Source organism: Drosophila melanogaster, chromosome 3L, assembly GCF_000001215.4.
Source record: "Drosophila melanogaster chromosome 3L".
Classification (NCBI taxonomy): domain Eukaryota; kingdom Metazoa; phylum Arthropoda; class Insecta; order Diptera; family Drosophilidae; genus Drosophila; species Drosophila melanogaster.
The window spans coordinates 8,191,169-8,210,804 of NT_037436.4; the positions used below are offsets into that span (position 1 = coordinate 8,191,169).

Sequence of the window (19,636 nt, forward strand, 5' to 3'; positions counted from 1 at the left end):
AAAACAAAATTTTCAAAATATTTAAAATTGGCGACAAATTTTAAGATTGTGTGTTTTTCAACACTGTAGGATGGGAAAATTATGGTACTCTTTTGGTATGATTAATAAAAGATACCTCGGTCACACTGAGCGCTGCTAAAAAATATATTAGGTTTAAATAAAATAAATTGCGTGAAATACGAGAAAAGTAAAAGTTATATTACTTCCACGGACGCGAGAGATGAAGGAGAACAACAAGATCCTCCAACTCATCTATGTGGCGTGGCGCGAGCGCTGGACGGACTCCCAGTGGGGCATCAACATAAAAAAGGCAAGGCAACCCAAGCAAATCAACACACCAAACAATCAATGTTCGTGTTTACCAATATATTGTAAACGCAATGAGGCCGGTACATTGAGAATTTTAGTGACTCAAATTGCCCGCCTCCGTGCTCTTAGTCTTGGGCTCGAAAACCGGATCCTCTGCCTGGGACAGTGCCAAAACCAGTTGGCGTTGCTTTACGGAGAGATTCCGGGGTATACGCACCTTCAGCGTGACGATGTGGTTGCCCACGCCCTCCCTGGAGCGCACCCCCTTGCCATTGAGCACCACCTGGGTGTGGGATTGGGTGCCCGGCTCCACACGCAGCTCCACGCTTTCGTACAGACCCCGTATCTGAAAGGATCCGCCCAGAATGGCCTCCGAGATGTTTAGGTGCTTGTCGGTTAGAATGTCATTGCCAACGCGTCGGAAATAGTCGCTAGACGGCACCGACAAGCGGTAGGTGACCTGCTGCTTCGTTTCCGGATTTATAATGTTCACCACATCACCGTCCCGGGATCCGGAAGGCACCGATACCATCACATCCACATTGGACACCACGAAGCCGCGATTCGAACATGTTTCGCAGTCGTTGCGATTTGTGAATCGCTTGCCCTTGCACTGCGTGCATGTGTTCACCGATGAGAAGGTTGGCGTTTTGGTCATGACCTTTCCAGTTCCATTGCATCGCCGACAGGGTTCCTTGCCCACATCCCGATGCGCCATCAATTGTGACTTGCCCTTGCAGGTCTCGCATTTCCGCAAGTAGCGCAGCTCTATCCGCTTCTTGCATCCCACTGTCGCCTCAAGGAAGTCAAGTGGCAGATCGAACTCGTTGCTCTTCAGTTTGTTGATCTCTAGAAGGCGATTCAAGGATCGTGTTCATATCGTGATATAGTGAAAAGTGAAATGGTGTTTGATGTATCTAAAATCCGTCTGCTTACCATCATTTGTCGTCTTATCCGAATCGAACTTCTTGGCCTCCTCGAGGCCCACATTTAGGGGATTGCCCGCCTGTTCAAGAAAAGCGCGCTCATCCTTAATCCCGCCCAGCTGATCGTACTCCAAGCGCTTCGTCTCGTCGGTTAGGATGTTGTAGGCGTTGGACAGCTCCTGGAAGTGCTTCAGCTTTTGTTCCGAGTGCGTCGAGTCGGGATGATAGCGCTTGGCCAGCGCATAGAAAGCCGATCTGATTTGCTGGATGGTGGCGTGCCTGTTGACGCCTAACACTTTGTAGTAGTAGTCCTTGGGCATGCCTCGGCTTTGCGGGTACTTAACAGCCGGAGATGACACCTGTTGAGGCGTGGCTCCCGCTGACGTTCGCTTCGCCTCCCGCTGGCGATCTGGATAGTAGGCTGGTTTCGTGGTCCTGAACTGATATTGACTGATCATCCGCATACAGATCCAGCAGGCAGCGACAGCGGGAGCGCGATCCAACTCCAAACAATGTGACGTCTTCCTGCAGCAATCCGTTGCAGCTCCGCTAATTAAAGTGCTTAATACGTCTCCAGGACTGCGAAATAATTTTAAACGAAACATTTTTTATCGCGTAACGAAATATGCAACTATGTGTGCTAACTATATAAGTGGAAATCCTAACTAGATTTTTAAGTGGTTCTGTTTCTGTTTATTTTATGGGGTTGTGACCCAGATATTGTGTTAAAGTTTGACAGGAAAAGAAAATGTTTCATTATTGTCTTTCCCTTGATTACTATTTCAGGTGCTGCCGAGAGGAGTCAGTGGAGATGTATACAATCTGGCTGACTGTCTGATGCAGCAGGCACTCATTGGTTCCACGGCTAATCCGGTGAGTAGTTGATCTGAGTATTTAGATTGTTTTCTAAATTGTAATCTATGCTTTTCAGTTGGTTCTTAACTACCTGAAGCATTCACTGTGCGCCCATCTCGTTTCTCACGCTGCTGTTATTCGGTGCATTGCCAAATATGACAAATTAGAGCGCGTTTATTGCATTACAGCGCTCCTTGAATTCCTGGCCAGCATCGTGGATGGCGTTACCTGCCGGTAAGTCCTTTTAGTTTTATAAGTCGTTAAAAAGCAGGAGTAAAAATAATTGTTCATTTCTATTTCCAGAATAAAATCTGAGGAAGCGGTTTTACCGAGTTCCGTCGTCCACTTGGTGTACTGGCTGCTTCAAATCTTCGCCAGAACTGTGCAGCACTATGAACTGTATGGTGAGATTAGTGCTGAGCAATCATACATGCTGGACCAGACCTGCGTGGTGATAGATCGGCTTAGCCAGCAGCAGTTCCTGCTGTCTATGCTGTACGTGGGCTGTCACGAAGAGCTCGAAATATGTGGACGGATTCGGGATAAGTACGCTACCATCAAGGGATCGTTGACGAACTCAAACTTTACGCTAAATGCACCACAAGTGGAGCAGCAATTGCAGCAGTTGGCCTTTATAGAAGCCAAGCATCTTGAAATGCAACCACTTAATCCGCCGTCAACACTCGAGAAGATCTCGTGCTGCGTGCAACCCTTACTGGCGGTGGAAGTGCTTCTCAATCCGTGCAAGGACACCAGCTACTACGTGGCTGAGTTGCAGATGCTGCAACGATTAAAGAAATACTCCAATACACGGCTCTTCTACGAAATCATCCGTGCTGGATTCCTCACGCTGAGCAATGTTGCGGATACAAGTCCTGACACTATGTGGGGTGCCTTTATGTTCTTTAAAATGCCGCACATCATTAAGCAATTGCACGCCCTGCAACGGATTCCCGGGGAGCAACCACCACCGGCCGATTACATACCCGAGTTGGTGGAGGCTTTGGAATTGCTCATCGAGGACAATCTGCTGCTAGACTTCATGGATACTAAGTGCTCATGCAATATGATCGAGTTCCTTTTGAATGACTGGACCAAGCAACAACTAGTCAATGATGTCCACGTAAAGAAGTTCGCCAGTCAAAGGTTAGTCGAGAAATCATGCATTTTGTACACCCATCTTAATTATATAATTTAAAACGAACTCTTTCAGGGAAGCCGCCTCTCAATTACTCAAAAAATGCGACAATGGCCAACAGACACCCTCCAATATAAACTTCATCAAGCGCGCAGAGGTTCCGCTTTCCGGAGTACTAAAAACGCTGTGCACCAACAAGGTCCAGGACATGGTTAATGTCCTTTGCCAAGTGCCGGTGGGCAACAGCTTCGAGTTGATTCTTTCAGTGGCTACCGTCGAGGGACGCCTCAAGACATTCGTATCGCGTCTGATCCAGTGCAATGAGAACTCCAAGCCGGTGCCGGGCGACCTGGGCAAGCTATGCGTCATCCGGTCCACTCTGTTTGATGTTTCCTTCCTAATGTTGACAAGCATTGTGCAGACCTATGGATCCGATGTTCGTAAACCCGCCTGTTATTACGCTGCAATTTTAATGAATTCTATTTTACTTCAGGTGGTCTTATCTGAGCGTGGTGACTCATTTTTTGAAAAATGGGTGCGTGAGTGCATGGTGGAAAGGAATAAGCTTAAGAATCCGCGTCAAATTCTTGCCCTCTGTGATGACAGTATTGTCGACGAGCTTTTGCTTAGCTTCAGTAAACCAGAGGCATCACAACTTAAGCCAAACAACTTAAGTTGGCAGGAGACTTGCCTTAATCTGCCCGGAGTGCTTCATCATGTGCTAATAGCTTGGGAGCAGGAAACGCTATCCTCGGCGGACGTTAAAAGTATTCTGGACAATATTAAGAGAAGACTTTTCAGTTTTTCCGTTTGCGCCACTAGTTTTCTATGCGCCTACATGTATTCGGTGAAGGAAACGGAACTTCTGAAACCACTAAACATGATTCAGCAGTTCCTGGCTCCGTTGACCAGCGAAGAGCTTTCCAGCCAGGAAAATGCCAAGGAGCGACTAGCTCTCTCCTATCAGATTATCAGAAAAATGCAACACGATGTGCATCCTGCCCCAAGTACCAAGTCCCGCCTCATTTCACATTCCCCGCTAGTCGAGCAGTTTCGGGAGGTGTGGCGAACAGTAGTCGATGCTGGTCACCTGCCCGTTCGCGCCGCTCAGTCGTTGGAGTCGCTTCTGCTAGCCGGTGGCGCGGCGTGGCTGTCCACGCAGTTGGTGGAGCAACTGCTGGCCTGCAAGTACACAAGGGATATGTCGCGAACCATGGACGTTGTGTTTGCCGTAATGCATCTCGACATTGAGAAGACCACTGAGGCGTTGCTCCAGTACGTGGTGGCTCCACTGATACTGCGACGACAAGGGTAAATACCAATATTTTCTTCTGTATATTATTTCATTTATTTATTATCTACAAATCGAATCGATTTAGCAAGAAAGGATGTAAAAATTGAAACTGCTATGATAGAACTCGTACTCACAATTTGGCAATCTTTTTTTTTTCTAGTGAGGACATTAATGAGCCCCAATCCCTGGTACTGGCCCGCCTCTGTGTTTACTGTATTATTTCCTGCCTGGAGAGCCGCAAAGGAAATGGCACTTCCGCTTTGACGGCCATGAAGAAGCGATCGAGATCTCACGATGACGAGGAACTGGCGGCCAATGCAGCCAAAGTGCGCAAGGTGATTGGCGATGGCAGCGACAACTCAAGCGACTTTACGGACACTACGACCGGAGCTGGCCTGGCAGCATTATTGGGCTCCACTTCCACATCTGAACTGCGGACTACGCCGCTTACTCTAAGAGAACCACTGCAGACGAGCGTGCAGCACATTTTCGCAGTGTTCCTGCAGTTTGTCAGTGGAGATGAACTGTCGCCCAAGGCCGTTTTTGTTTATCAGTTCATTTCGCTGCTGGTGGAATGCGGTGGTGAGAGGGTCGCTCCCGTCCTGCGCTTGCTGCCCAACGGCCTGGTGCAACAGCTCCTGAAAGTTTTGGTCACCGACGACATAAAAGTGGGTCTCATCAGCAGACTATACGATCTGCGAATCCAGGCAGGAAGACTGTCCGCTGTGTCTGATCTTTGCCTGTGGCGAAATATGCAGATGGCCAGGCACAGCATTCATCTGTGAGGGATTTGGATGATTGCCACATTGGGTATGCCGATTATGATTAAGAGACGGGTGGGCGAAATTGCTAAATGAATTGTATTAAAAACTAGAAATTGGTGACTTGACTCGGCTTCTTCTTTGCACGCAGTGGATTTTGTTTTCGTTTATTACAATAATTTGTTGTCGCCGATGTTCGTCTGTGTTTTGCTTCATCTTCTTCAGTTAGCGGGTGTAGGGGGAGGTGTATGGACAGGCTTAAAGTAAGAGACCTTGCGATTCCCTATATCACTTGAGCAGACAGCACTCGAAGTAGGTCTCGCCCACACAGCCACCACGCATCGCCTTCTTTACATTGTTCTCGAACTGACGGCGGTTGGTCTGCAGGACGTCGGCCGCCTCCTTGTTGAGCGGATCCTCGGGATTGGGTTCCTGGAAGCAGTTAATTTGGATTAGTAATACTGTTGGCTTGGGTAATAACAAAAATAGAAATAATGATCGTTAAGTGGTATAAACAAACATTTATATTGAATTGTTTCAGTGGGCGTTCAATTAAGCACACTTAGAAATCAATTGTTCACAAAACAAGACATAAAAAATCAATTGTAACTTGAAAACTGTGGCTGTTGATCAAGACTTATGGAACAAAGCGTATAGCCTCTAAAATAACACAAATCACGAAATACAAACCAAGAATAGAAACTGCAAGCCATAGACGATGGAGTTGATGTTCAGCACTGGATTCCAGTCCTCGCGCAGAATGTTGAGGCAGACGTTGCCATCCAGGTCAATATTGGGATGGTACACCTGGGTGGCGCACTTCACCTTGGGCGGCTCGTGCGGATAGTTGGATCCGACGCGGAAATTGAACACGAAGCGCCCGTCTCTGTAGAAGCCCTCGTCGGGCGAGATGATAAGCTTGAAGTTGAGCAAGTCATTGGGATCGGGAAAGTCTGTGGCGCAAGTGTTTGGCAGGTTCAGTTCGTTAATATCTGGGGGGAGGAAAACAGCCCAAGATGGATAAGTAATAAGCGAGAGTTGATCATACCAGGTGCTGGATTGGAGACTACCTTTCTGTATGCGCAGCTGGGCGGCGGACGCTTTCTTCTGCTGACTGCCCTTTTGCTCGCCGTCTTTCTTCTGCTGCTTAAGCGTGAATAGTTTAATCATCTTGGCGTCCTCGTCTCGCTGGCGTTTCGTCTTCCGCGTTTGGCTGTGCTCGAAAGTTTCTGGCTCTCTGGGGGGCTTTTGCTGCTTGAGGGACAGGTTGCATTGTTTGAAATGTCAGTGGTTTAAGGGCAATTGTTTCACTGAATCTTTGGCCTACCGTTAACAATAGAACTGATGTAAAAAATCACTTCGAGTGCTTTCTATCCTTTCCTTGTTTCTGCCCAGCGATATGTGTAATTAATCGATGGTTGCACCCGATAACAGTCTGCTCGATAGTTGTTGCGTAGTGCTGGTAAGCGGACTTCGGATTCAGCGGGATTCAAGCCAAGTTTGGATACTTCGAAACGAAGAAAATTTTAAAACCTAAATTTTCGACATGCAACCGGTGTCGTAATATATTTGAAAATCATCGTCATAATTTTTTTTTTTAAATATATATATTAAATATATTTATTTAAATTAAACGCAAGTCTTTGATAGCTGGTTTTTCTTACTTCGTTCCATAACTACGTAAAACTTTGCAGATAAATTTAAAGAAATATTTGTTAGCTACTTTGCAAACCACATCTCTATCGGAAACCAGGGCTGCCTTAACCAGCACATGTTGATTAATGCATTACGATTGGGCTCCCCTTGAGCTGTTTATTTTGAATTTCAACAATTTCTGATTATGTCGACGGAGCCATCGGTGGCCAAGGATGCTGTGCTGAAGCGCAGCGAGGCTCTGGCGGAAAACACGCCCCAAGTTAGTGGCTACGATTTCAACGAAGGCTTAGACTACAGTAAGCTCTTCGAATCCTATGTGAACACCGGGTTTCAGGCCACGAATCTTGGCCTGGCCATTCGGGAAATTAACAGAATGGTAAGTTAGTAACTTAAATACATAACTACGATATGTTACAAACCCCTAACACTGGCAGCTGGATTGCAGGGACCAGCCATTGGAAGCGGACCAAATAGACAGCCATGAAACAGACGACTTCATCCGTCGAAGAAGCAAGTGCACCGTATTTTTGGGCTACACATCCAACTTGGTTTCGTCCGGACTGCGAGAGACCATTCGCTTTCTGGCCGAGCACCGTATGATCGACTGCATTGTGACCACAGCTGGCGGCGTCGAGGAGGACTTCATCAAGTGCTTGGCTCCCACGTTCATGGGTTCATTTGAGCTGAGTGGCAGGGATCTCCGCGAGCGTGGAATCAACAGAATTGGCAACCTTCTGGTGCCGAACGATAATTACTGTAAGTTCGAGGACTGGGTGATGCCGCTGCTGGACGAGATGCTGGAGGAGCAAAAATCCCAGGGAACTATCTGGTCGCCGTCGAAGATTATTCATCGGTTGGGCGAACGGATTGGCGATCCTAGTTCCATTTACTATTGGGCTGCCAAGAATCAAATACCAGTCTTTTGTCCCGCCTTGACGGATGGCAGTCTGGGCGACATGATGTACTTTCACTCCTTTCGACAACCTGGACTCGTGGTGGACATTCTGTCCGATCTGCGGAGGCTCAACACCATGGCTGTCAAGGCGGTCAACAGCGGGATGATCATCGTGGGCGGCGGCGTTATCAAGCATCACATTTGTAATGCCAATCTGATGCGCAATGGAGCGGATTACTCAGTGTTCATTAATACTGCCTCGGAGTTTGACGGCAGCGATAGCGGCGCTCGACCGGATGAGGCTATATCGTGGGGCAAGATCAGGAAGGATGCCACCCCTGTTAAGGTGTATGCCGAGGCTAGCTTGGTCTTTCCGTTGATTGTGGGTGAAACATTCGCCAAGCGGCATCACTGCGCCGGCAAAGAGCTGCCCCGAGAGACTAACCAAGTGTAAATATATACGAGAAAATAAGGACAACGCAATCAACGCAAATGTACAGATGTAACTTATTAAGGAATGGTTGGGCCGCAGATGGGTCGTATTGCGAGAATGGAAGTCCCCGAAGTGTTATGCCCCGCCCAGATGCAAACTGTCCGGGCAGGAAGCCATTAAGCGTCGTCGGAGTTGTTGGCTGCAAGTGATAAACACCACCGGCAACAGCAGCAACAGCATTGCACTCCGGCACCTCCAGTGGGCCATGCACATTCCGCCGTAATAGTGGTTCTGCTGCTGGAATCGCTTTAGTGCCGCAAAAATGCAGCTTTTACCGGCGGTCACAGATGCTATATTCCTCGTGGCCTTAGTTTTATACGAATATTCCCTCAGTTCTGCCCATAATTGTTTGCGAAGTTCGCTCTCGCTGGCAGGAAATCGTCCGCCACGGAACAGTGCATCCGCATAAGCCCACGAAATTTGTCATTAATTTTATGCCACTAATGTAAGCGCTCGGCTTCCGTCATTTCTTCAAAATTTTTCTCCCTTTTGGCCAACCAAACTTTGGCTTGTCTGCACGCATCATTAAAGCCATGCGGAAACTTTTTCGCGCACTTACATTTTGTCCCCTCCGTTCCGGCTTCTACGACAGTTGGCACTACATATTTTGAGCTATTGTCAGGATGCAGTTGCGAAAGATGGACTGGCTGAAAGTTTTGGGGATTGCAGAGGCACTGCATTTTCTTTGACAACTTTTTCCCGACTGCTAGCAACTTTTTCTGTGACTTTTGCCTGGCTTTCTTCGAAAATGAATGGTTTTTTGGGAATGCGGCGAGGAAAAACTATTATGTATGTTCTTTGGCGTATGCATGGCAAGAAATGTTGGCTTTATCAAATTTTCGAAATTTATACGCTTTTTTAAGGCCGCTTGAGATGTTTCGCTTTTAAAAGTTTTCCTTTGGGAATTAAGAAAATTAAAAATCCTCTTAATACTGAATAATAATGTGGCATCAAAAATAATTTATTTCTGAAAAACTTATGTTAGCTGCCAAGAAAATCAATTGCACTTATTGCACAAGCAAAATGCCATTATCGGCAGTCAGCCGTCGTTAAGAAGTGCTTAACTGCATGTTGTCATAACCATGGCCAAAACACACCCACGCACACGCACACACTCTATTTGGGCCCACTTAGGATATATATGTATGTATATCCACCACCACATACTCTTTCGAAGCGCTTAAAAACTAATTACGAACAAAGCTGTTGCTGCGCTTCCTACTTTGTTGTTTTTGGCTGCGTTTTCTTTTCCCATCCTCGCCGGATGAAGAAATGGTCACTACACTGAGGAAAATTAAAGAAATTATATGTATATGTTATATTATTTTTACAAAATTGTAATACAGTTTGTATAGCCTTGGGAAATTGATTTAAATTAAAAACCTTAATTATAACATTAGGCACTGATGTGATTAAAACCAAACTTTCCTCGCGGTGTAAGTGCGTAGATGATTGCCGACTTTCCAGGACTACAGCCAACTTCCCTTCGTGATTACGAGAAAATTAAAACTACATTAAAAGTTTTGCCGTTGACAGGGGCGCAGGCGGTGAAAAGTGCGAGGGGGGAGGCGTGGAAGTTTTTAAAGCAACTCAACGATTTATTGATGCCAACAGGAAAATAAAAATATATATATTTATAAAAGTGTGCTGTCGCTAGAGGATTACCATTTGTCTATGGACATATCGCTCAGTGCGTCAGATAACTTCTCCAGATCCACGACATCATTGGTTTTTTCACCTTTGCTGCTCCTGCCTATGGGATCCAGAGGTCCTTTTCTAATGGACATTTCTTTCAGACATGAGTCACACTTTAAGTTAGTGGAACTGGGACTGCGTTGGTCATCGGAGGAAAGTCCTGCAACTGCCAGTGTGGCGACGGCCTGGTGCCTCCAAATGAAATTCTCTCGACGTTTCAAGTCCTCGGCTAGAGCGCGCAATCTTTGGCGCTCCAACCTTGTGGATTCCTGTAATCGTCGCACCTTGTCCTCCTTCTCCTTCAGGTCGTTCTTTTCCTGGCACAAAATTTGGTCATATAGCATGCGGACATTGTCGTCCCTTCGCGAGCAGGCCCGTTTCACCATGGCATTCAGAGTATTCTCGAAACTGAGATCCAACTCGGAGATCTGCAAGCTGGTGATCATATCGTTCCGCAGAAAGGGCTCCAGGCAGGTGGTCAGAAAATTGAGTCGCACTGACTCGCCTGGCCATTTTTTCAGAAGCTGGCAGGCCGCACGGCAGGATTGATAGATACCCTCCTGGGGAAGTTTCGTTTTGGCCAACGCCGACTTCTCGGCAATCTGCTTCTCCAGAATTTGGCTCCTGCTAAGGTATAGCTTTTCCGCTTCCACCGTGCGACAGTGCAGCGAGTCGATTTCCTTAAGCAGATCCTGGTTAGACCGCTTAATGCTCTCGAACTCGGGCGTGGAAATGGGATAGGGCACCCCAGGGGAGAAAGAACTACTGCCACTGCCATAGTTGGAGACATTGGTGTCCGAGTCCTCAATATCTTCAACCGGCGACATTTGCCCCTCCTCCACAGTAGTCGTCCCATGGTACTCGTTCAGCAAATCGTCCATGGGGCGACTCAAGTTCTTCAGTTCGGTGAAGGGTTTGCTCAAGTGGCCAAGATCTCGCAACTGTTCGCACATCATCAGCAGCATGCAGTTTCGTGCGAATTTATCCAAACCCTTGGCGTTTTGGAAGTGCTGCATCCAACGCTGACTTATGTCGTGGTCATCTTGGCTGACAGGGTGCTCCTTGGAATACAACTGCAGGCTGCGCAGCTCGGAGGCAAAGTGGCTGTCCAGGGCGAACTCGCTTAACTGAGTCATTCTTGGATGCTTTTTTGTAGGTTTTTGAAATTTTAATTTTATATTTTTTAGATTTTTTGTGGGTTAGAATTTTGTGATAGGCGGAAAACGAACAGTTGATCGAAAATGTTACAAATATATAGAAAATATACTGCTACATTGATATTTTCGGATACCAAATGATAGTAATTAATTACTCATTATGAAGCATGCTGAAAGAATTGTGATTTAAATTAATTAGAGTAACTGAAACCGATTTCGCTCAAGGTCGTTCGGGTCTAGGAAACCCGGCAATGCCCTTTACGAATTCGGTCCGCACGTGACAAGTGTGCGTATGGAGCAACAACGTCTTCAACTGGCCAGTAAGTTGGATCGGAGTCAAAGACGTTGTGCTGCCATGTCGACGACGACAGCTGCATGTGTAAGCGCGGCCTTCGCCGGATGACCAAGTGGGTTGTATATAAGCTGGCCAGCTGGGTTAATTCAACATCAAACCTAGCTCACAGCTCCCAGTAGTCACTTCTACCAAACAAAGCACCAATCAACAATCAACATGAAATTCGTAAGTTCATTGATTATCTTAAGGATTGATGGGATCTATTAATTAAGGAGTACTTCTGTCTATAGATCGCCGTCTGCTTCTTCGCTGTTGTGGCTGTGGCTGCTGCCAAGCCTGGACTTGTGGCTCCTCTGGCCGCCGCTCCTCTGGCCTACACCGCTCCGGCTGTGGTGGGCAGTGCCGCGTACGTGGCTCCCTATGCCTCCAGCTACAGCGCCCACTCGGTGGCTCACAGCGCAGCCTTCCCAGCTGCCTACACCGCCGCCTACACCGCTCCCGTTGCTGCCGCCTATACCGCTCCAGTGGCCGCTGCCTATGCCGCTCCCATCGCTCCCTACGCCGCCGCCTACACCTCGCCCCTGGCCTACAGCTCTCCCTATGTGGCCACCGCTGCCGCTCCTCTGCTGCTGAAGAAGTAATTCAACGGACTGTGAATCCTACGCCTCAATAACAAATTTTTAAATACATGATTTTAAAATCCACTCGCTATGGTTTCAACTCAACTCAACCTTTTAACCCCTTAATAATCGCGGGGTCTGAGTTTCCGTGCATTTTTGCCACCTTTCGCTGCCTTTCGTTTGCCTTAATGGCACAAATACCGGAAATACCTGCGAGGAGCCAACTGCCATCGTTTCCAACTTCCTTATTAATTTCTCGAATGCTGCTTTGGTATTTCTTCAGCCCGCCTGCCGCCTCTCATAAATTGCGCAAATTCCTCTTGCGAGCGTCAAAGAAAAATGTCATCGGGACGACGGTGGTGAAGAGGTGTTGGGTGGAAGTCGAGTGGAGGCGGCTCTTGTGGCCACATCTAATTTCTCTGTATGTCTCGAGCACGCTTATTAAAGTATAAATCATTTGATGACTGCCTCTGCAAAGTGACCAACAAATACGTCACAAAGAAGAAGCCGGCAAACGACAATCAGCTCAAAAAGGAAAGAAGAAGTAAATGGGCGAGGTCCTGGGAGCCGAAAGGACTGCACTGCCCGGATGGTTAGCCAAAGTACATTATAGTCCTTGGTCGGCTGCAGGCGGCAACAAATGTAGCAGAAAACCGCAGCCGAGAGTAGTGCAATTAAATACAGGAAATAATGGCCACCGCAGCACTGGCAGAGGCAAAAGCAGGAGCCGCTGGATGCTGGTGTTTTGGGGGGTGGATCGCTGGTCTGGCGGGGCACAGGAAACGACAGGATGCAGGAAACGCTCGCACAGCATCTTGGCCAGACCCAGACCAAATTTAGAGGCGGAAAGAAAGAATCTAGCAACATGCAGCCAGATGGAAGCCGGTGAACGCTATTATGTAGACACATTAAACAAAGATGGCCCAGGGGAATGGAATCTCAGAAGCGACTGGGTCGTACTTGCGGATATATATCTCTTAAGTATTTTCTTGATGGATGACTGCGGTGCAATTAAACCGGTTAGGTACAATGCAGTGGGCAAATAATGTCACGAGGAAATCTAATAACGAGTAAATCTATTTATTTAAGTGTCAAATAATTTAGTATCAAAGATAAGTGAAAGATAATTATAACTTTATGCTGAGGTAATTTAAACTGTGGAAGAGGTATGGTATAAAGAGCCTTTTAAGACCCACGTTGCCCTTTATAATATTTATTCATATGCCACGTAAAGCTTAAGAAGCTTCTATCAAGGTGCCACTTACAAGGCGGCCCTAATGTGCTCTTTACATGGTGCCTCTTATACGGTGCCCCACACAATGCGTCCCCTACAGGATGCCCTGTATAAGTTTGCCCGCCGAACTTGAGCCGTAAAAGGTAGGGTACCATATTCCCAGCAGGAATAGCATTATTTGCATCCGGAGAGATTGACTTCTTAATGTTGCGCATTCCAATCCGAACCGCACACACTCTCACAGAGCCAACAACTGACTGCGGTTTTCTGTGTCCTGTTCCTGAGAAGGACTGCTAACCGGACATGTTTGCGGAGTGCGAGTGTGTATGCGAAATATTTTATAATTCAATTTTCAATTGGCAGGTTTGAATCCTTAGATATGCCCGCACATCCAGAAACTACACAGATTCTGCGAGAGCATGTACATACGTAGAATTGCATGGGTTGTCGGGCTCTAATTGAATTCAATGTGCACTTAAGCGACATCCGTTCATAATGAAATTTCGCAACAGAATTGTGGCAAGGACAAAAGAGTCGGTAAATATTGTTGCTATGCTAATGCAAAGTTGCTGCCTCTCCTGCTTGTAGCATATATATGTACATGTATATATATACATATATTTTTTATTGCACCATAAATAATCGGAAATCGGAGATGGAGAAAGTCACAGAGAGTGCAGCCTGGCAACGGAGAAATTGAAATTAAATTGCCGTTCGACCGAAGGAATCCGATGCCAGGAGCCAGTGCCAAAGCATAGCCATCCATATCGTACATACCGCCATGGGTATATGGCAAATACATTTCTATATACTTTTCGTGCATTTCAGCCCGTCCTGTTTTATTTCATTTGACGTTTTATTTCGCACTCTGCAAATAATCGATTGTCCGTCCGTCCGACTCAGTCAGTCAGTTGGTCCGTTTGACTCTCCATCGGAATGGAATGTTAGCTAAAGTATGAGCAGCTGCTTCAATATTGCGCATAGAATTTCACAATTTCGCACACTGCAGGAAAATCGAGCTGGGCAATTTTAAATACGGTCAATTAGCAGTTTTAAATTGACGCCCACTTGCCACTTAAATAAGTTGATCACATTAAATGTCAAAGGAATTCAATTATAACTTTAACTGAAATAATTCATGTGATACACAGTCGATTACTTTGGTAACAAACTTATAAATGTAAATGTTTTAACAATTGAAACAGAACTAATTTAATTATTAAAACTATTTTTTTTAAATAACTTAACACTTCACAAATTGAGTTAATTTTTATAATTAAGTTACTACTTGCAGTTTTAAACTATCTAGCCAACCAACTTGGGTTTAATCTCTTTGCACAGTGTCCTGTGCACAAGTCAATATGCGTTTGATTGTGTGTTGCGTAAAATTCCTTACGATTGACTTGCCCTGGCGTTTTATTGATTGATTTGCAATGCCACGAGCGGCTGACAATCAGCTATCAGCCACCATTGGGCTTCCGATGGAGCAACAGCCTTAGTTCAGCTCAGCTCACGTTGCGTATGCGTAATATTGTTATGCCACATCCTTGCACGCTCCTCCATGGAAAGTTTGCACAAGAAATTCAAGCAATGATCAAGTGTACATTTTAATGAAGCCGCCTCCGTACTCGTTCTCGTATATATGTATGTATGTAAATACAATAAATTGCGCACCGAAATCAACTCTATTGCATGCCAATTTCCGGACCAAAAATATGAGCGATTTTCATATGCTTGGCAGTGGGGAAAAGTTTTTTCATTAAAATTCTCGAATGGTGGCAAGTGGCAAGTTTGGCCAGAGAAGTGGGTAAAAGCCCAGCTGGGCTAAGTGAGTGCAAAATGTTATTTTATTGTCAACAAGCAAAGTTGCCACAACCACTCCGAAGACGAAAACCAGAGCCGCACGACTTGTCGTGGCGGATGTCAAATTTATTTAATATGCAGCATAAACAAAGCAGCCAGGACACGACGACACGCTCGTAAACTCATTTGCCAGCGGAAACAACAGTTCCCACCGGCTGCTGTTGGCAATTTTTTAATACGACCTCAAGGACCGACTTCCTGCTCCAAGTCCTGTCTTCATTCGCCTTATGAAAAGTAAATATTTTTGCGTTTTCTATATGTATGTATATCCTATTCGGACAGGGTAACGCCCACAACTTTTTTCATTAATTTGTATAATCCAGAGTGCTAGTCCCAAACCGAAAAAAAAAGAGAAAACCCTAAGGAAGGCATTACGTAAAAGTCAATAAAAGTGTTGTTTTAACTTCTGACACTTTTGGCCTTCCTCGGCACTCATTGTCAACTTCTGCTTTCAACGCAGCATCTGGGGGAATTTTCATAATTTTTGGCTACAAAGTTGAATTGATTAATAAAATATGAGCTGATGGGTAAGGGAAAGTTTGTCAAAGAATATTACAAAAAATGTAATTCTTTAGTGCTTGTACTGAATTGTTGATAAGTGCTCTTCAAATCAGAAGGATGGTTATTAAAAATGTTAATGCAAATCGTTCCAAATTGAAATGTGTTTTAAATAAAATTTAAAAATATATATTTACTTTATTACAATTATATTAGCAAACATTTTTAGCATTTTGTTTTACTCTATTGCAGAGCATTGACTTAATGGAACTTTAAACATCCTGTTTGTTTGTTTTAAATGATTGTTAGCTTGTAATTGTAAGTTAATGGACTTGCGTTTACTTTTCATTTAAAACAAAAACAATTGTTTTGATAAAATATTTTAAATTTGCTGGCAACGAAAGTTAATCAGGGTTTTTATGCTTGCAGCTGCAGCTCTTCATCATCATTTATGAAAACATTTCAGCGTTTCAGGTCTGGTTAACATGCAAATTTAATCGGCAAACTAGTTGCTAACTTTTTAAAGACGAACCAAAAGCTCATATTGAATTCTTTCCATCCGCCAATCATGCTTCGTACTCCATCTGGTTAAACCAAAGCCACCGGAGAATGGAAATGATGATGGGGCCCAGAAAAAACAAGCAGAATCATCCATATTCATGATGCATGTCGGTAATGGCATTTCCAAGCCAACGACAAGTTGCTTAAAAAATCATCCAAAAATTCGAGTTAAGTGCTAGAGGTTTGGCGGCTCCTCCCATCCCCTCCCCACCCCTCATCCACATCCTCAACCTTACCACATCCGCGTCCGTATCCAGTGCCACAAACTCCTCCTACGTTCTCCTCCGCCACATCGCTATATCATGCACATCTGTCATGCTCTTTGCTGCAGATGCGGTTAGAGAAATGCACGAAAATGGAAAAGGGCCAGGAACGGAACTAAAACTGCACTCAAAAAGCTGAAAGCGGCAAGAAATTGGGTACAGGCACATTCCCCTTAAAGCTTGAACTCAATATGTGCATAACTTTCGCTTTCCGGCGACAGAACCCCCCCAATCCCATTCCTTTGCCTCCTTTGTCCCAGGCAATCTGTGACCCAAATCCAAGGACCGACCGCTTTAAAGCCTAAACAAACTGTGTCAGTTGGCAGGCACTCCCACTTGCTCCTACTCCCCCACTTGACTTTTGGGCCCCAGTACCGCTCCTTCGACAACACTATACGTCCCCCTTATATTCTTTGCCGCTCGCATCGAAAGGCAAATATTGGCACTTGCCGCAATAACCAGGTAAGCTCTGGCTGAGTTGCCCTCCATCGCAGACTCGAAAATGGGTCACACCACAGTGGTGACCAGGAAAGCAGGGGCACCACAATAAGACTATCATGTAATATATATATTTTATATCTCTGTTTTTCAAGCATGTAAAGTACAATTCTTATGGTTACCAAGATCTTCACTATTCCGATAAAATAAAACGTATTTTAACTTAACTTTGTTTTTTCATTGGTTTCGCGAATTTTAAGGATATAAAAAGTAAAGGAAACTATTGTTTGGCTCCCATCTGTAAGTTGAAAAACGGATGACTTTATGATGGCAAGTAGAGCAAAATTAGAAGCAAACTTCGAGCCTTTGTAATTGCGTCACAGATGCGGCTTCATGACTTTAACCCTTCGACGGCGAGCGGAGGAGTGCTTTGCGCCGGGGATTGCCAATGGGTTAAGACTCGTACAATCCCTCGCATGGCTTTGAAATTTTAATGGGCTTTAAGCGAGTGAACAGGGGCGTGGCTGTCGCGCTTGAATTAACAAATTAATGCAAATGATTTTGGAAAACATTCAGCTCGGCTTGTTTTTCCCTGAATGCCCCGAGAGGATGTCTCGACTTAAGCTTAATTCAATGAATATTTATGAGGCTTCCAGAATATGCCAGTCGCTTCTTATTTTTGCATCATCATGTTACGGCTGCATTTCGATTTGAGGCTCTAATTTAATTGCAACCGTGCAGAGCTGAGCAGGACAACAACATCCGTTTCCGCCTGCCACGACATCCCGTCAAGTGCGGCAATCGCATTAGAATGCGCAGCGGACCTGTCCCTCGCACCTCGCGTCCTGTGCATCCTTCGCCTGACGGATGTCTTGCGCTCCCTCCACTCCCGTCCGTCGATCATTGCACTTTGGAGACCCGTAATCTGGAGTCAGACCCGGTACCCAGACACCGTGTCCAACACAATGCCAGCCGGAGGCTAGCGTCGACTCCTGCTCGCTGCACTCATTTAATTGCATTATGCCGCAGGTTGTCGCATTGCCCTGAAAGTCCTGGCTGCCACTCCGCCACTCCAAAGACACTGCATTAATTTGCATGTGAAAAACTGCAGCTTCGCTGCGCTGTCGGTGTTGTTTTTTTTATTTTTTTTTATTTTTATGGCTGCTCGCTGTTTTTGCCCAGAGTTAATGAAGTCAACAAGCTGCGGCTGCATTTCATCAGAGTGAGAAGCGGCGGGCCAAAAGGATTTGCCAGGAACAATGCTGTGTATAATTTCCCCCTGTCCTAACAACTGGTGAAAGTTTATGTTACATTCGCATGGGCAGCAACATAATTTACTGCCCAGAGAGCCACAGGAATTCCAAAATCCGCTTGGTTAGTTTTTTTTTAAGGTATAGTATGCATTCTAAAAGTGATTTGATATTTGGCTTTAAAATTTCATTAAAAAATCAGAGATTAACTTTGCAAAACACATATTCTTGTTTTCAAATTCCACGTATTACAAAAACTTACACAAATCAAGCAATAAACATCTTCATTCATATCTAAATGGTTGACTTATTTAAGAGTACTCTTATTTTACTTATAAACTTATTTAACAATAGAAAAAATATAACTAAAGTATTAAAGTATTTTATACATTTTCGTCCTACTTACGTGTAGTACAAACAAAACATTTGGAGCCTTATGGATTTGGTAGCATGAACCAATAAAGTAACATACTTGATACCACTTCCATTTAAAACTTGAAACAGCCCTTTTGTCTGGGAGGAACGCGTCGAGTACGATTTTGGCTTACTTCCCGTTGAAAACAGAAGCTACCGCTGGCTCTGCTCAAGATGTTCTCCGCAGTCAACCAGGAGATGTGCGCATGCTCACCGAATTTTCTGATCGAATTCCTTACTCTCTGATGGGCACTTGCGGCCGAGTCGTTGTTGCGGTACTCAAATATATAGAAGAACTGGTCTAATTGATACTCGTAGACTCGAACGATGGTAAAGGGATGTATCTTCAACATCTCCTGGTACACTTGCCATGGTCTAAGCGACGATTCTACGTTTTTGAGCACCAGCTCGCGATTGTTGGTCGATGGCTCCACCCTTAAGCACATGCAAAGCTGTCGGAATCGCATTGGCAGACTGGGATTATTAGGGTTAGTGCTGTTTTATGTGAAAATTATTACGAAGTACGTACTATTGCATTGCCGATTCCTTGAGGTCCACATTGATATATTGCAAGTAGGCGTAGCCGCGAGAATTTCCCGAAAAATCAATCTTATAGCGCATAATGTAAACTTCACCCAGTTCGCTGGCCACTTCCACAATCCACCGCGGAGAACAACTGTGATTCCTCGGTATACACGAGAGAAACAGCTAGAAGCAAAAACGTATTAGTGTCTCCGTAAACTTTTGAGACTAGATGCTTCACTAGACACTCACCTCGCCCTTTCCCTCATCCAGTAAGGATTTTAGATTTTCATCAAGGACTTTGCGCGTAGTTATGGTAATAGTGCCATTTACTTGACTGGTGCAGTATTTGCTCTCGAAATCCATTTTAAAAATAGCAAAAAAAAAAAAATACACAGCATACACGCGTGCATCAAAAAAAAAAAAAAAAGCTAAGATGCCAATGATTTAGTGTGACCAAATAAGCTTTAAAACATACAACGCTCGCGACGTTGCCAGA

General features: G+C 45.2%; 7 protein-coding genes across 10 annotated transcripts; 3 read left to right on the forward strand and 4 right to left on the reverse strand.

Annotated features, from left to right (window-relative positions):
- Positions 1 to 101: 101 nt before the first annotated feature.
- Positions 102 to 5,405, forward strand: MED24 (Mediator complex subunit 24). Its single transcript, NM_139928.5, has 7 exons — positions 102 to 310; positions 2,022 to 2,108; positions 2,167 to 2,324; positions 2,394 to 3,236; positions 3,304 to 3,664; positions 3,722 to 4,539; positions 4,683 to 5,405. The coding sequence occupies exons 1-7, from the start codon at positions 221 to 223 to the stop codon at positions 5,305 to 5,307; spliced, it is 2,982 nt and encodes a 993-aa protein (NP_648185.1). The 5' UTR covers positions 102 to 220; the 3' UTR covers positions 5,308 to 5,405.
- On the reverse strand, positions 354 to 1,948 carry CG7387 (uncharacterized protein). Its single transcript, NM_139929.4, has 2 exons — positions 1,246 to 1,948; positions 354 to 1,158 (listed from the first exon to the last, which is right to left on the reverse strand). Exons 1-2 carry the CDS (start codon positions 1,838 to 1,840, stop codon positions 404 to 406), a joined length of 1,350 nt encoding a protein of 449 aa, NP_648186.3. The 5' UTR covers positions 1,841 to 1,948; the 3' UTR covers positions 354 to 403.
- On the reverse strand, positions 4,679 to 6,819 carry UbcE2M (NEDD8-conjugating enzyme UbcE2M). Of its 3 annotated transcripts, none has more exons than NM_001274639.1 (4): positions 6,611 to 6,819; positions 6,354 to 6,534; positions 5,974 to 6,275; positions 4,679 to 5,715 (listed from the first exon to the last, which is right to left on the reverse strand). In NM_001274639.1, the coding sequence occupies exons 2-4, from the start codon at positions 6,451 to 6,453 to the stop codon at positions 5,572 to 5,574; spliced, it is 546 nt and encodes a 181-aa protein (NP_001261568.1). In that variant the 5' UTR covers positions 6,454 to 6,534; positions 6,611 to 6,819; the 3' UTR covers positions 4,679 to 5,571. The 3 variants fall into 3 exon arrangements, with proteins under 3 accessions (NP_001261568.1, NP_648187.1, NP_001261567.1); NM_139930.2 differs by having other exon boundaries at positions 5,365 to 5,715; positions 6,611 to 6,689; NM_001274638.1 differs by having other exon boundaries at positions 5,365 to 5,715; positions 6,354 to 6,537; positions 6,611 to 6,689.
- Positions 6,820 to 7,038: 219 nt separating this feature from the next.
- Dhps (Deoxyhypusine synthase) lies at positions 7,039 to 8,323 on the forward strand. Of its 2 annotated transcripts, none has more exons than NM_139931.3 (2): positions 7,039 to 7,315; positions 7,374 to 8,323. In NM_139931.3, the coding sequence occupies exons 1-2, from the start codon at positions 7,124 to 7,126 to the stop codon at positions 8,286 to 8,288; spliced, it is 1,107 nt and encodes a 368-aa protein (NP_648188.2). In that variant the 5' UTR covers positions 7,039 to 7,123; the 3' UTR covers positions 8,289 to 8,323. The 2 variants fall into 2 exon arrangements, with proteins under 2 accessions (NP_648188.2, NP_001261569.1); NM_001274640.1 differs by having other exon boundaries at positions 7,385 to 8,323.
- A 1,586-nt stretch (positions 8,324 to 9,909) lies between these two features.
- CG7366 (uncharacterized protein) lies at positions 9,910 to 11,249 on the reverse strand. The gene has a single exon (NM_139932.3). It carries the CDS (start codon positions 11,156 to 11,158, stop codon positions 9,989 to 9,991), a length of 1,170 nt encoding a protein of 389 aa, NP_648189.1. The 5' UTR covers positions 11,159 to 11,249; the 3' UTR covers positions 9,910 to 9,988.
- A 374-nt stretch (positions 11,250 to 11,623) lies between these two features.
- CG13679 (uncharacterized protein) lies at positions 11,624 to 12,177 on the forward strand. The gene is made up of 2 exons (NM_168260.2): positions 11,624 to 11,699; positions 11,765 to 12,177. Exons 1-2 carry the CDS (start codon positions 11,691 to 11,693, stop codon positions 12,113 to 12,115), a joined length of 360 nt encoding a protein of 119 aa, NP_729345.1. The 5' UTR covers positions 11,624 to 11,690; the 3' UTR covers positions 12,116 to 12,177.
- A 6,231-nt stretch (positions 12,178 to 18,408) lies between these two features.
- On the reverse strand, positions 18,409 to 19,575 carry tut (tumorous testis). The gene is made up of 3 exons (NM_168261.3): positions 19,390 to 19,575; positions 19,145 to 19,323; positions 18,409 to 19,089 (listed from the first exon to the last, which is right to left on the reverse strand). The coding sequence occupies exons 1-3, from the start codon at positions 19,501 to 19,503 to the stop codon at positions 18,690 to 18,692; spliced, it is 693 nt and encodes a 230-aa protein (NP_729346.1). The 5' UTR covers positions 19,504 to 19,575; the 3' UTR covers positions 18,409 to 18,689.
- Between the last annotated feature and the right edge of the window lie 61 nt (positions 19,576 to 19,636).